Source organism: Pogona vitticeps, chromosome 1, assembly GCF_051106095.1.
Source record: "Pogona vitticeps strain Pit_001003342236 chromosome 1, PviZW2.1, whole genome shotgun sequence".
NCBI lineage: Eukaryota > Metazoa > Chordata > Lepidosauria > Squamata > Agamidae > Pogona > Pogona vitticeps.
Window position 1 is genome coordinate 64,443,888 of NC_135783.1, and position 15,787 is coordinate 64,459,674.

General features: G+C 39.0%; 1 protein-coding gene across 2 annotated transcripts in view; it reads right to left on the reverse strand.

Annotated features, from left to right (window-relative positions):
• The window catches only part of CEP43 (centrosomal protein 43), a 39,976-nt gene that overhangs the window by 5,566 nt on the left and 18,623 nt on the right, over positions 1–15,787 (reverse strand). For both annotated transcript variants that reach the window (XM_020808529.3, XM_020808521.3), the window contains 3 exons: positions 5,963–6,180; positions 3,707–3,816; positions 2,713–2,746 (listed from right to left, as the gene is read on the reverse strand). In XM_020808529.3, the coding sequence (XP_020664188.3) occupies positions 2,713–2,746; positions 3,707–3,816; positions 5,963–6,180 (362 nt within the window). The remainder of the gene's footprint in view (positions 1–2,712; positions 2,747–3,706; positions 3,817–5,962; positions 6,181–15,787) is intronic.

Genomic DNA, 15,787 nt, shown 5'->3' on the forward strand with positions numbered 1-15,787 from the left:
CACAGCTTGGAGGGGACATTGAAGGTAAGTGTTTGACTTGTTTTTTCTTCTTTTCACCCCAGTTTAACTTTTGCTAAGGAAGTCTTAGTTGGCCTCCTATTTATTCCCTTTAGGGCCACAGTTTTATTTAGTCTAATTTTGAGGGATCAGTTATTGCCTTTCTCACAAAAGTTACTGTACATTAGTGTCATATTGCTACTCTAGTGTCTGCAAATGCCAAAACTCTTTTATCATTTAAGATAGCATAGTCATTTTATGAGTTTTATGAGAACTGCTGGGTAGCTCAATGGTTTAAGCATCTCAATGCAGAGTCAGAGTTCGATTCCCCACTGTGCCTCCTTGACAGGGGTTGGACCCGATCCACGGAGTCCCTTCCAGCCCTGCAGTTCTATGACGATGATGATGACTATCATCATCATTTAAGATAGCATGCCCATGGAAATCAGTCTCTAATTTCTGGTTTTTATGACTTCAACTCAACACATTTGAACCTCCTCAGAAACCTCTTCCACAATTTTCACAATGTTTCCTGAGATACTGGGATTTCTTTGTAAATTTTCCTCACAAGAATATTTTGCACAACCCCATTTATGACATTACAAATACTTCTTATCTATGCATTTACTATAAACTGTTTTATATAGCATTGCTTCAAGGTCTCTTCTTTAGTTACTGAGCTCTGCTATGGGGATCATAACTGCTTATTTTTAAATTGCCCTGACTTTCCCTGCTGAAATTGATAAAACAAGAATTTCTTCCTGAAATGCTCAGGTCCTGGTCTGAACATCTGAAAAGGAGCTTCTTTAAAAGTTTCATAGATAATAAGAACATTAGAAGGAAGGTTGTTGTAAACTTGGACTAATTTCACTTTTATAAGGCTAGGGAGAAATTTCGTATATTCTGATTCAGAAATATCCAATCCTAGAGCAGTCTTTTCAAAATTGGTCAAAAATAAATTAGGATCCTCACCAGACAGATAGGAATTAAAATCTTTGGAGATTATTTTTTCCTCTTTGTAAGAACTTCATATTCTGTCTTCCTCCATTTCTCATTTTGAATCCTGACCTGTTCCAATTTTAATCTCCCCATCTCCCACTGATATTCTCTCTCTTTAAATTCATTATAAATCCTTAATTCCCTTTCCCTGCCTTCAGCCTAGAGCCTTAACTCTCTCTTTCATTTCAGCATGGAATCTTAATTCTCTCTTCCTGGCTTCCCACTCTTTTCTACTATTAATTCTCTTTCTTTAGTTTCCATTTCAAACATCTTCATTAGAGATAGGGGTATTCCTATACGAATACCCCCCCATAGGTACAGATAATGAGGGTCCAGCGCCCTGGGGCCAGACCGACCACTCACGATTCCGCTGCTGCCACAAGCCCCATGGGACAACGAGCCTCTCTGCCAGGTCGCAGAACGGCTAAACCATCGCAAGCAACGGAGAGCTAAGAAGGCACCGTGGAGCTCGTGGCAACAGAGGAATTGTGAGTGGTCGGTCTGGCCCCAGTGGGCTGGATCCTCGTTATCTGCACCTGTTTGGGGGGGGATATTCATATATGAATACCCCCATCTCTAATCTTCATTCTATTTTGTTCTCTCAGAATTTCTAATTTAACAGAGCCTTCAAAAATAAAAACAGGATTTTTATTCAAAACTTCCTCAGGTTTCTTCCATATAATTTGATTTAGCTCTTTGACCAATTTTCCATATTCAACTCCCTGCTGTTTACAGCTTTCAGTGATCGCATCCTTTAAAAAAATCTTTGCCATTTTTAATCAGCTTTATTTTCTTCCCTCACAACAGTGGATAACTTCAAAAATTGTTAGACTTGTCAGTTGTAATTGCCTCTTTGGCCTCTAACTTCAGCCAATACTTGTTTTCCTGTATAGGAGTGAAAACACCCCACTGTTCTGTGCTGAATTTCACTTGGAAGACTGTTTATTATAACTTTATATTGGATTGTTTAATATTTAAAAGGCTCATAGCTCCTCAAGGTTCAAATATAACCAGGCATCATAGTTTCCCAAATGTTCAACTTTTAAATTCAACTCAATCATGAATTCATATCTCAACAGCTACCACAAAACTCTTATATCTCTTTTCTCTGATGCCAATGTCCAACCTTCCTTTGCCTTGTCATATGACTGTTTACATAATGGTCTCTTTAAATCACTGTATGAATTTTCTTTAATACTCTTCATTTATTCTTTTATTAATACTCTTCAATAGTCTATCACCTTCCATTGTCACTGAACTTCAATAGCCACAATGGGTATGCAAGTGTCCCTTCACTCATACCCCTATAATATTCTCCACATAGCCAATCCTCAGGTAAGAACGCAATAAAACTAATCATGAATAGAATAAATAAGGTTTTAGTAAAATAACAGTGTTACAAGAACACTGTCTATTCCTAAGCTTTAAGTTATTTCAGGACAATTCTTCAATCTATCACCTTTCCATTTCAACTCCATCTCAAACTGCAGAGCCATCCTCTTCTAATCTTTTCATATCCAACTCTTTTATATCAGAATCAAGACTCTACTCATAGTTTCTCCTGGCCAATTAGAACCATTCTTACCAACATTCCATGTTTTTCACTTACTCCCTCCCATCACATACTTACCAAACCATATAAACAGTACATTTAAATTTAACCAGGCATCACACCTTCCTAAAATACAGCATTGTAGGGATGTATTTTATTCTTACCTGTTGAAATCATCAGCATACTCATCTTCTTCCCCTATTTGTAATTAAAAGGAACATTAGAAGACTTGAAATTCAATTTTTAATTAAAGAGACCCACCAGAAACATATATTACTTGATAATAAAAACAAACCTTCGTGGCATTTTTCTAACAAAAAATGGCAGATTTAACAAGAGAATAGCTGTTAATATGCTGCAAGAGTCAGACCAAATGGTGAGGTATATGAATTCCTGGAAAGGCTACACTTCAACTACACACAGAACCAACATCTTTAATCTGAACAATTCTTAAGACTAGATATGACAATGAAAAGTGCTGTATGCTATCTTCTGCAGAAGAAATACTTGCCTAGATCTCTGGACCCAAATCTAGAATCCACCACCATCTTCCATAATTGAGTTTGCATCAACAATGAGTAAGTTGAGCAATGGCCACTAGGCTCATACAACACCAACATTTTAAAGGCTTCTTAATCAGATAAGATATCAAAGAGATAATAAATCTAAAATCCTAATGTTAATTTGTTGTCAAAGACTGCACTGAAAAGTTCTGTGTGAGCAGAAAGCACTATAATCCTGTGCCTCTGTCAAAGCCAACTGGGCATTTATTCTCTTCCTTTTTTTTAAATGACTGAAATTCTTTATAGATTAAATTATTGCCTCTGCTGGAACTAAAAAAAGTTATTAAAGTGCAAAATCACAATAACAATCATTACAGCATGTAACTGCAAACTTTAAATTCACAGGAAAAGACAATAATGCAAGGGAAAGGAATAGGAAAGGAGGAAGACTTAACATGAAATGGACTAACTCAATGAAGAAAGGACACAGACTTTAGTTTGCAAGACATGGGCAAGGATGTTAATCACAGGACCTTGTGCATGTCATTAATTCATAAGGTTCTGTAACTTGGAAGCAATGTGGCTACAAGTAATAACAACACTGCAAATTCTCACTCTTTTCGTAATACCAAGGGAATCAACACATTACACTTACTGTCAGTTTCCTTCAGTAGGGGTGCTCCAGTCAAAGAACCCAGGCCACTCTTTAAGGGTGGTGCATCAGAAAGAGATGCAACATTTCCTTCTTTACTGGAGTCATTTTTCCTTTAATAAAAAGGTCATGGGAGATGAAGTCATTTTTACATACTTTCATTCAGGTACTTTATCCAGCAAAACAGAAACAAGGGCTATATAGTTGTACACTAAGACAACAATAGGTACTAATGACATCAACCGAATAATGAGCAGTTGACTCTACCACTAGAAATGGCAATACAGGCTTCTTACAAAATTTCTGCCTGCCTTCAAATAGAGTGAGATTCTTCAGCTCCTGCAAAAGATCATCACTGATAATTCAGAAGAAAGCTGTATGAGTGAGCAATCATGTACAGGGAGACCTATTCCTTGAACCTGTAGAACAGTAGTTCCCTGCCTTGGGTCCCCAGATGTTACCAGACTAAAACTTCCAGAAGCCATCACTGCCAAGTGTGCTGGCTAGGATTTCTGAAAGTTGTAATCCAAGAACATCTGGGAACCATGTTTGGGAACCACTGCTAGAAAATGGTCTCTAGTAGCCATCATCTGGTTAGCTCCATTCCTTTTCTTGAAGGTGAGCATACTGTACCTATAAATTGGGTTAACTTATAATATAAAAGACCCTTTAGGATATGTAATATCTTGAGTATATACACTGTCTTTCTCAGTCTCAAATAACTTTCTTACATTGTGTTGGAGGCTGTTTCTAAAACATGAGGTTTTGGAATAGATACATCCTTCAACACAATGTAAGAGAGTTCCTTGGGAGTGGGATTCTTCTGATGAGAGTGTGAGAAACATGATTTATTTATATTCTAAATTTTGTTTTTCTAACCTGCAAGGAAGCAGTAGTTATCTGCTACTTGTCTGGCTGCGGTCGTTCACTTTGTCCCCCACTCTGGCCACCTTGCATTGGCTGCCCATTCATTTCCACGTTGATTTCAAAGGTCTTACATATAAAGCCCGAAATGGTTTAGGACCTTGATATCTGGCAGAGCGGGTTTTCAGGAATAAACTTAAAACCTGGCTATTTGGGCAGGCTTTCCCATATTTTAATGTCTTATACTTTCGCCACCTTGGATCTATAATATATGTTTTTTGGTTTTATTGTTTTTAAATTTGTAAACCGCCCAGAGTAGACCTTTGGTCTAGATGGATAGGATAGAAATCCAATCAATCAATCAATCAATCAAATCTGTCACTGCCCAGCATCTAAAACTTTAAAGTGTCTATGAAAACATATCCACATCACCCCTTTCAAAACAATTATTTGCAGCTGCTATGTGTTTCTTATTTTCGTATCTCTTGTTTATATATTAGAAAGCAAAACAAAGCAGGTGATTGCCAAAGAATTGTTATGTTCTCAGTTATCTTACAATGTTTTCATGCCACAAATTTTAAAGCACTATACTTTTAGGGCAGTCTCAGAGCAATTTTCTATACCTCCCATAATTATTCTAACATGCTTAAAGAGACAAAGTATCAAATGTTGACAGCTTAACTGGATGATACACAAAGCCACTGTATTAGAAAGACTTTTTTGATGCTGTGCTATATTTACAAAATGTAGTACATTGAACTGAAAACCTGGTTTTCCAGCATTATCATCCTTTACAGAAACACAAAACCTTTATTGCTTGATTATGATCAAATGTACCTACATAAATAAAGATACAGATAGCAAGCCCCATTGCACAATGGTTAAACTGCAGAACTCCAGTCAATCCTCTGCTCACAACCTGAGTTTGATCCTGATGGGTTCAGATAGCTGGCTTAATGTTGACTCTGCCAGCCATTCTTCTGAGGTTGGTAATTTGAGTACCCAACTCCCTGAGGGGCAAAGTGTTATTTGCATAATGGTGTTGTAAACCCGCCCAAAAAGTGCTCTAGCATTGAGGCAGTATTTAAATGATAGATAGATAGATAGATAGATAGATAGATAGATAGATAGATAGATAGATAGATAGATAGATAGATAGATAGATAGATAGATAGATAGATAGATACAGACAGACAGACAGACAGACAGACAGACAGACAGACAGACAGACAGACAGACAGACAGACAGACAGCTATTTTTGAGTTTTATTTTAAAAAGGAGAGTTATTTTCCAAGTTTTGAAAATATTTTCCAATTATTTCTGCTTTCAGTTTGAAATTTTGGAGAGATCTATAGTATAAAGAAATATTTATGTCAGAAGTATATTTAACTTACCAGCTGTAAGGTCGTTCTGGTTTTGGTATAGGATCATCAAAAAATGAATCTCCCTCAGCATCATCTTCATCTTCTGCTAGATTATTTTTTTCTTTGGTACCTACATTATCGTTTGGTTGAGAATTTAGTTTTATTTCATTGGGTAATGAATGACTGCTATCTTTGTTCTTTGGGTCTCCGGACAAGATGTTTGTATCACTATGACTGATTTCAGCAACCTTAAAAAGAACAAATATTCCATTATACAACATTCTCAAGTTCAGTATCTGTCGAGCTGCCTTCCATTTTTAAATATAGTAAACCAAAGAACAAACAGTACATAGCTTATATGGCCACAATGTCACATACATAATAGGATTTCCAGTCAAATGAAAACGTAGGCAGAAATCCCAGTTTCAGAAAAATGTAAAGAAATCTGGTTAACTATAAAGTTTTAAAGTTCCATACCATCACAATCAATTAAAGAGCCCTAACAGGTTTACTTGGAAGCTTTATTTTATACACTTATAAAACCTGACAATCACAATTTCATCATAAGTGTACTCAAAATGATATACAAATGAGATTTTGAACCATCACTGTCAAACAAAAGCACAACTAAAACCATTAAATTAACAAAAGGAAAACAAAATACAGTGGTGCCTCGCATACCGATGTTAATTGGTTCCATTAAAAACATCGTTATGTGAAAACATTGTTAAGCGAAACACCATTTCCCATAGGAATGCATTGAAAACCGGTTAATCCGTTCCAATAGGAGCCTATTCAATACATTTCAATGGTGAAAAAAAATCACCAAAAATTCAAAAAGACTCAGAATGAAGCCAAATTACTTTAACAAAGGTTTTATTAGGTGCACTAACTATTCCAAGCATTTTAAACATTTTTAAACATTTTAGAATATTTTTAAAATAGAGAAAACAGGGCTGTCAAAAAAAACGTTAAGCGAAACAGGGGACCTAAAACTGTCATCGTTAAGTGAAGCAAGGTCCCAAACATCGTTATGCGAAAATCCCCCATAGGAAACATCGTTAGGTGAGGCGGCAAAATTTCCAGCAAAGGCCATCGTTATGCGAATTCATTGTTGAGCGAGGCACTTGTTAAGCGAGGCACCACTGTACAGTGTTCAGTAAAACAGCATCAGCATTAATCAACCAGAAGTGTGATAGGACATACATGATGTATTCAAATTAATCTTCCAACACTCAAGCAATGTAGCCTAGTCATCTATACATCTCAGTTTAACCACAGTTTGTATATTATGGCAGCTACTAAAATGGCATACATGGGTCTCAAATGTTTTTATTTTTGTTTTAACCACTAATCACAAAAAATCTATTATTTCAGAATGTTCAGTGCCCAATGATTTAGAAAGGATTCTCAAGTGGAAGGATGTATCAGTGGAGAGACCAAGACTGATATCATTTGCACTCTTATGATCACCATATATAGATATGAAAGCTGGACAGTAAAGAAAGATGACAAGGGAGGAGGGAATGATGATTTGTTTGAAATGAGGTGCTGAAGGAAAGCTTTATGGATGCCCTGGATTACTAGAAAAACAAACTACTGTAGTGGGTCCAGGATCAAATCAAGTCTGACCTATCTCTGGACTCAAAAATGTTGAAACTGAGGGCATCCTACTTTGGGCACATCATGAGAAGGCAGGATTATCTTGTAAAGAGAACAATGCTGGAAAAGGTTGAAGGCAGCAGGAAAAGAGGAAGACCAATATGAGGGATTGACTCTCTAAAGCAGGGGTCTCAAACATGCGGCCCGGGGGCCATTTGCGGCCCCCCAGATGATAGTTTGTGGCCCTCACCTTGCCTGCCCCCCCAAAGCGGCCACACATCCTCTGCTGTCAAGAGTTAAAAAAAAGCCTTGCCTTGCTCGCCGGCTCTCTCCCAAGACAGCACCCCTTGCACCCTCCATCCAGAATTGCAGCCTGCCAGCCAGCCCACCTGTCTGTAGGCTAAGGAAACTCCTGGGCGGCTTCCTCGAGCTCTTGCTCCGCTTGGCGGAAAATCTGATGCGGCCCAGCCTCACCCAGCCTCAGCCTCTAGCGGTCCCCAGGTAAATTGAGTTTAAAACCCCTGCTCTAAAGGAAGCCACATGCTTGAGTTTACATGCTCTAAGTAGGGATACTGACACAGGACATTTTGGAGATTGCTTATTCACAGGGTCGCCATAAGTTGGACGAGACTTTATAACATGTAACAAGAAGACACTAAAAGGCCACAGAACCGCTTAACTTCCAGACACTAAGTAACAAACAATATTCAATCTGTCTGTAGAGATCAGTGGTTTAACTCTTATCAACACATCAGGGGAAAAAAGATGTTTCTGGATAACTAAGAAACCTGAAGCAATATTGCTCATTCACTATTATAAGTGACCTTACAAAAATGCTGGTCATTAGTGACTTTAGATATCTATAGTTCAAGGTGGACAGTGTGTGGTCAGGACAAGATGGTTTTGGGGGGCTCGGTCCTGCCCTGCTCTCCTTTTTTCTGGCAAAATAAATAAATAAATGGTAAACAATATCTCCTGGAGGTAACAATTTATTAGGGATGTGCCTTTTGTCCTTTTGATTCTTATTCCAACTCCTAGAATTCTCTAAGAATTCCCCAGGCAAACGCTGGGAGTTCCATCTTATAGAGCCATACTTACAGACACCTATATTTTACTCACTTGGACCAGGGCCTACCTCAGAGGCTGCATGGCATTTTAAGGCCATTTTTGTACATGGAGACTTCTGGGAATTAGAACAGGAGGAAGAAAAATAAAAATAAAAAAGGATACATCCCTAAAATTTATCTCTAGTTATTTTCAGTTTCACAAATCAGAACTCCAGAGACCTGAGTTTGAACCAAACTTGACCATGGAAACATATGAGGTGGGGTTGCAAGATCACTCCTTAAATTTCATTTATTTTAAAAGCCTTAGTAAGATAGCTACATTGGGTTCCCACTTAATAGCTCATAATGCACATAGACCCCCAAAGGTTTCCAGAGCAGATCACTAGACCTGGATCAAACAAAGGTACCAACTACAGATGCTCAGAGCAAAATATGTTGATTCCATTTATTTTTGGGAAAGAAAAATAAAGAATAACAATACAGAATTCTAGATATCTGCATAAAATAAAATTTACCCTTTCTTAGTAAAGCTACAAATGGCTTTGGGGTGAACAATACCCTACGGATATACAGAATCCATTTACAAACCTCAATTGTAAAACATTTTTATTCCCAATCAGAATTTTCCTCACGATCCAACAAAAACATTTTGCCCGTTAATGAGTTTCCAAAACTTTTCTTCAGAAATGCTTACTGATTTGTTTTGTTTTGGGTCATCTAGAGCAGTGGTCCCCAACCTTGGGCCTCCAGATGTTCTTGGACTTCAACTCCCAGAAATCCTGGCCAGCTGAGGTGGTGGTGAAGGCTTCTGGGAGTTGTAATCTAAACTCAGGAGTTGTGGACTGCAACTCCCAGAAGCCTTCACCACCAACTGTGCTGGCTGGGGTTTCTGGGAGTTGCAGTTCAAAAACATCCGAGTAACAAAGGTTGGGAACCTAGGATCTAGAGCCCTACTACATCTGTGAGTAATTTACAGCCTTGTCCTAATTAGTTCAGATTTCTTAACAACAGTCAATCAAGGACAGATTTTCTGATTATAGAAATCTCAGCAGAATATGCTGAGGTTTGCTTTTTGTGACCAGCAAGCCCAGAACATATAAAAGAAAGCCTGCTATGTCTGTGTCAACTGGGCAGAAGCCCCAATGAAAACAAAACAAATTATTTCTTACTGGATGTGTACATGACTTCACTCTAATTCTCCCTCCTTCAGTACACAAACCTGCAGCAATCTCAGGATCAAACTAGATAACAAGTTTAGCAGGTTTCAGAAGAGACGTTCCCTCAAGCAATGAAAGCTGTCTGTCACAGCACTTTCCTGACCTAGGTATCTTGCATTTAGCATTTGTTGTTTTGTGATTGGCCATTAAAAGATAAATACAGGTCACAAGCTTATTTGTAACTGTCTGCCAAGGAATATACTTCTGAGTAAGGACATATCCGGACAAGCATCTGTCTGGACAATACACTTTGGTGTATTGCTGTGGCAAACTGACCCATTCTTTTTTCCAGTGTCCAAATGAAAAGCAGACTTTTCCCCCCAAATTAGCTCCCAGGGCAGCCTCATCCTTGTATGCTGACATACAAGGCCCTAAATGGTTTGGGATCGTAATACTTGGCAGAACGCCTCATTTTAGTGAGATCTGCCCGACCTACTCAATCTTCCCAGGCTAGGTGGTTGAGAGCACTTGCTCCAACAGAGGCCTGGAAAGAGAAGACCAGAAACCAGGCCTTCTCAGCGGTTGCCCAACACCTTTGGAATAACCTCCCACCTGAAACTGACCTGGCCCCTTCAATGGGAATTTGTAAACAACCCTTGAAAACATAGCTACGTAGACAGGCTTTCCAGAGATTATATCATAGTGCAGATGGTTTTTCAGCACTTATATCACCTGTCCCGCCATCCTGCCTTTTTAAATTAGTTTTAGCTATTTTGATATTGTCTTTTTACATATGTGGACTGATATGTTTAATTTTGTTTTTTGTATAATTATTTTGTTTAATGATTTTTAAAGTGGTGTTTGTTTCATTGTGTTGTCAACTTCCCAGAAGGGCATTGGTAGCCAGATGGGTGGTATAGAAGTTGAACAAATAAAGAGAATAAATAAATAACCCACTCCTTTTTCAGCCCCCATCAGGGGCTTGTAAGTTTTTGGTGCAGGTTGATGTGCTCCAGTTTAGTCCATTCTCATTGTGTGCAGTCACTGGGAATAGACTAAAATTGAGCCCTGAAGCTGTCAAAGCTGCCAAGGCTCCTTCCGGTTTGAATTTTCAGTATTGTGAAGGGCTTAATAAACAAGCTGCTTCAGGATATTGGCAAACTGAACCCTTAAGAAAGCAGAGGAAAGGCTGAAATGGCAAATGCGTCTGGAAACAAAGTACAGAGAGGTGTGCATGGATCCCGCAATAGAGTGTTCAAAGTATCTTTTATTTTTATAGGGACACAGAGATCCTATTCAGGGTTTTTTGCGGATGCATTCCCCCCCCCCTTTTTTAATCTGCTTTGCACCCTCAAAGAAATGCCCATGTTATGTAGTGAGTGTAGCAGTGGGAGCAGTTGCTGCCTGTGCTGTTCGGATTGTCAGCCAGCTGCAGGTAAATAGTGGGAATGGGGTGGTTCCATGGGTGAGCGTTGTATAAATGTGCATGGGTGTTTCACTTGGCCTCTTTCACCTTATCTTGTTGCTGAGAAGTGCTGAATAAAGGCATGCTGATTTACAACGTAGAGCCATAAACGCACTATTTAACAACCCATCTCTTCTTTGTGCATGTGGACAATACTAGGTGCAAAAGGGAGGAAGGATCCCTTTCGTTTGTCTTCATTGACGAGATTGGGGGGAAGTGGGGGGAGATTGCACAAGCCCATTCTTTTCAAAGACTCCTTGGAAAAGACTCCTTGGAAAAGGATTCCTTGGAAAAGCCCCTGATGTTAGGAAAGTGTGAAGGCAAGAGGAGAAAGGGACGACAGAGGATGAGATGGTTGGACAGTGTCATCGAAGAAACCAACATGAATTTGACCAAATTCCAGGAGGCAGTGGAAGACAGGAGGGCCTAGCATGCTCTAGTCCATGGGATCACAAAGAGTAGGACACGACTAAACGACAACAACATTCTTTGCATGTCTCAGTCCTTTCTGCATCTCCCCTCTCCCTTCCCTTCATCAAACTTGGTATAGCAAAACAGGAGAAGAAAGCGGATACCAGTGCCTGCCTTAACAGTTAGTTCAATTCTCAGGATAAACAAAACCAAGGCAGAGATCATTCTTTACAACAATAAAAGCTGTTGTAATATAGTAGAGCTTTCCCCATTAACGGTATATAATTCTAATAATTTGCCATTAAGTCAATTCTGACTTAACAGCCATTCTTTTCAAGGTTTTCTATGCATAGAGTACTCAGAAGTGGTTTACCACTGCCTTTTTGGGGGGCACCCTGGGACTGTGCAGCATGCCCAAGGCTACACAGGGAGGTGTGCAGTGGGGAACTATACTCCCAGTCTTTGGCTCTGCAGCCAGAGACTGGGAGTACATCTTAACAGCTAAGCAACTCATGATGAAATGACTGTATTCCAAAAGTACCATAAAATCACTGCTTTCTTGTACATCAGGATCTAGCATTTTTGCCTGAGTCTAGAAACCTAACCAACTTTGCCTTTCATAACGGGAGAGGCTGCCTCAGAACGGATAGGATCTACCACTACTGCCACATAAAAGAGATGTAGAAATGTGATGTCCCAGGAATGGGGAAAGCTTTGGCTTTTAACTAGCTCCTCCCTAACAAGGCTTTATACAGTTGTGTTCAAAATTATTCAACCCCCACTGAAATTGAATGTTTTGGCCATTTTGACATTGATTTTGATCATTCAGTCATCTTGCTTACATTTACATGAAAGAGGCACTTGTAGGTCAGAGAAATATAACCTTAAGTTTATAATGAAATAACCACAAATGTCTTTTCTGTGCTCACATCATTATTATTTTTTATTCAACCCCCAAGTGACATTCAATCTTAGTACTTAGTACAACATCCTTTTACAGTTATAACAGCTTTTAAACGTGAAGCATAGCTTGACACAAGTGTCTTGCAGCGATCTACAGGTATCTTCGCCCATTCTTCATGGGCAAAAGCCTCCAGTTCAGTCAAATTCTTAGGCTTGCGCACTGCAACTGCTTTCTTTAAGTCCCACCAGAGGTTCTCAATCGGATTTAAGTCTGGTGACTGCGATGGCCACTCCAAAATGTTCCAGCCTTTCCTCTGCAACCATGCTCTAGTGGACTTGGAGGTATGCTTGGGATCATTGTCCTGTTGAAAGGTCCAACGTCTCCCAAGCCTCAGGTGTGTGACGGACTGCATCACATTTTCATCCAATATCTCCTGGTACTGAAGAGAATTCATGGTACCTTGTACATGCTGAAGCTTCCCTGTACCTGCAGAAGCAAAACAGCCCCAAAGCATTATTGACTCTCCGCCATGCTTCACAGTAGGCAAGGTGTTCTTTTCGTCATATGCCTTGTTCTTCCTCCTCCAAACATAGCATTGATCCATGGGCCCAAACAGTTCTAATTTTGTTTCATCAGTCCACAGAACACTATCCCACAACTTTTGTGGTTTGCCCACATGATTTTTGGCATACTGCAGTCGACTCTTCTTATTCTTGGGAGACAGCAAGGGGGTGCGCCTGGGGGTTCTGGCAGGGAGACCTTCATTACGCAGTGTGCGCCTTATTGTCTGAGCTGAAACTTCTATACCCACATCTGACAAATCTTTTTTCAGTTCCTCAGCAGTCACACGGGGGCTTTTCACCACTCTACGCTTTAGGTAGCGCACAGCAGTCGAAGTCAGCATCTTCTTTCTTCCACGACCAGGTAGCATTTCAACAGTGCCCTTTGCCTTGAATTTGCGAATGATGCTTCCTATGGTGTCTCTTGGTATGTTTAACTTCTGTGCAATCTTCTTATAGCCATTGCCCTTCCTGTGAAGACAAATCACCTCTTCTCTTGTCTTCCTGGACCATTCTCTTGACTTCACCATGTTTGTAACCACACCAGTAAATGTCTAGAAGGAGCTGAGTATCACAGTCATTTTAAAGCTGCCTAATTGGTGCTTATTATGCTTGATTGGTGCTCGGTGACATCCACAGGTGTTTTCAATACCTGATCGAAAACACCTGAATGAACCTCTCTTCTTCAGAGTGGTAGTCTTTAAGGGGTTGAATAATTGTGGCAATGAAGAAACCACAAAAGAAACATTTACTACTGTATTACATAAACAATTGATGTTATTTTAGTTGCATTTGGTTCTTTAAAACGTCCTTGTAGGATTTCATTCTGAATACAATTCCAAATGTACACTATAGTCCCTAAACCCCTTTACAGCATTGGGGGTTGAATAATTTTGAACACAACTGTACATCCAATTAAGAAGAAACCATGGGTTTGGGAACTCTCTAGATCTACCTTGAATACACACCAGAAATGTAGGTTCTGAGTCAAAAGAAAAAGAAAAAGTTGTTCTCATACAAGAAAAAGGCTTGAACCAGTTAATCATACAAATGCCTGCTAACCTTCACACTATCTCATAACCTCACCCAAAAATGTCTTTAAAAGGTCTTATTCAGGAACCATCACACCATTAGTTGATTGATTTGCAAAGATGAAACTGATAGAATAAATTTATACTTTTCTTTCTATTATGGGTATCCAGAGACACGAAATAAGTTAGTTGAAGAGAACCAAAGAAAACATTCACTTGTTTCCACAACTTGTTTAGTTCTCAAACTTTAGATGAAATTTTTGAAAAAATATTGGATTTGTAGCAAAAAGGCACTATCCAATCCAAATATTTGTAATCTTTTCTTTTAAAAAGTAGCAGCCAGGTATTCTCAGATTTACGCTGCATCCTATCAAAGAAAGCAGCAACAGTACTTCTCTTTTAAATATCTTTTCATGTAAAATCAGCTACGAATTTTCATCACAAAATCAACATAAGGGGGGGAAAAGCAAAGAAAACCCTTCTTTTCTTGTCTGCTTCAGACTGCAGTTTAGTGGATGCACTGCATATGGATTCATATTTTCCAAAAGTAGGGGGGATGCAAAAGTCTGGAAAAAATAGTCACACAACATATAGCACCACCAAGAGGAAAATAAAGAAATAAAGGCCCATAAAGATTTTCAGCAATATCTTTTCACAGACAGTGTAGATTCAACCTGGACTAGTCATACCACATATGAAGCACACCCCCATACTTAAGCAACCAATATTGATCAGAAGTTCTCCTAAGTAACACAAGGTTCATATTTGAAATTATGTATACAAATTTAAAGATCTCATAAATTCAAATACAATTGATTGTCTGTTTTAAATAGATGGTAAATAAATTGCATTCAAGATAGCTCAACCTCCAGGAAGAGTCTGAGGTCAATAGGCTAAACCTTACTTAGTCTCTGCCTGGTAGTATGTGTAATGTGCAATGGTAGAACAAAGGAAATCTTTGTTGTCATTGTGTCCTTTTGTTCTAAAAAGGCTGCTGTCAATCAGTTTAGGTGAAAATAAAATACTAGCAGTAGAGGTGAGCTGATCTGTGCTCCTGGATTATTTTTCACAGGATTTTCAAATCATTATAGCAGTTAGCTATGCTGCATGGGCAATTCTAATTTGTTTTATAGTCCAAAACATAGTTGTGCACATTTTTTTACTAACTGAGTCCTAATTCTGCAGTTTCACTAGAGAACCACAGCTTAATGTAGAAATAAACATGCTGAAATGAGACACACCACTTAAAATGGAAAAACCTGATACCAGCTTTTGTTAGAATGCTGAAGTGACTGGATATTGCTACCTGTCTTTCTCCCTCTTCTCTCACCCACAGCAATAGTATCCCTGATGGCAGGAGGGAAAAAGAGAGCACTACAAAAGCCGCTATCTATCTGTGCATCAGTTCAAGCACCGCACACAATATCTAGGTGTGCTTCTGAAGCACGAAGGTATACTGATATACTCAAATCCTTAACAACATGTTCAAATATGTTTGCAAAGACATTCTGGAGGATGAAATAGTTCATATCCACCACCGTCAGGATTCTACAATTAAGGCAGGTCACTGAGGTTCAGCACCATATGGTCTCATTTTGTTAGATAATTTTCAGTTTTGGAGGCCTGAGAATGTGGCCACCTTCGCTCAATCACTTTTA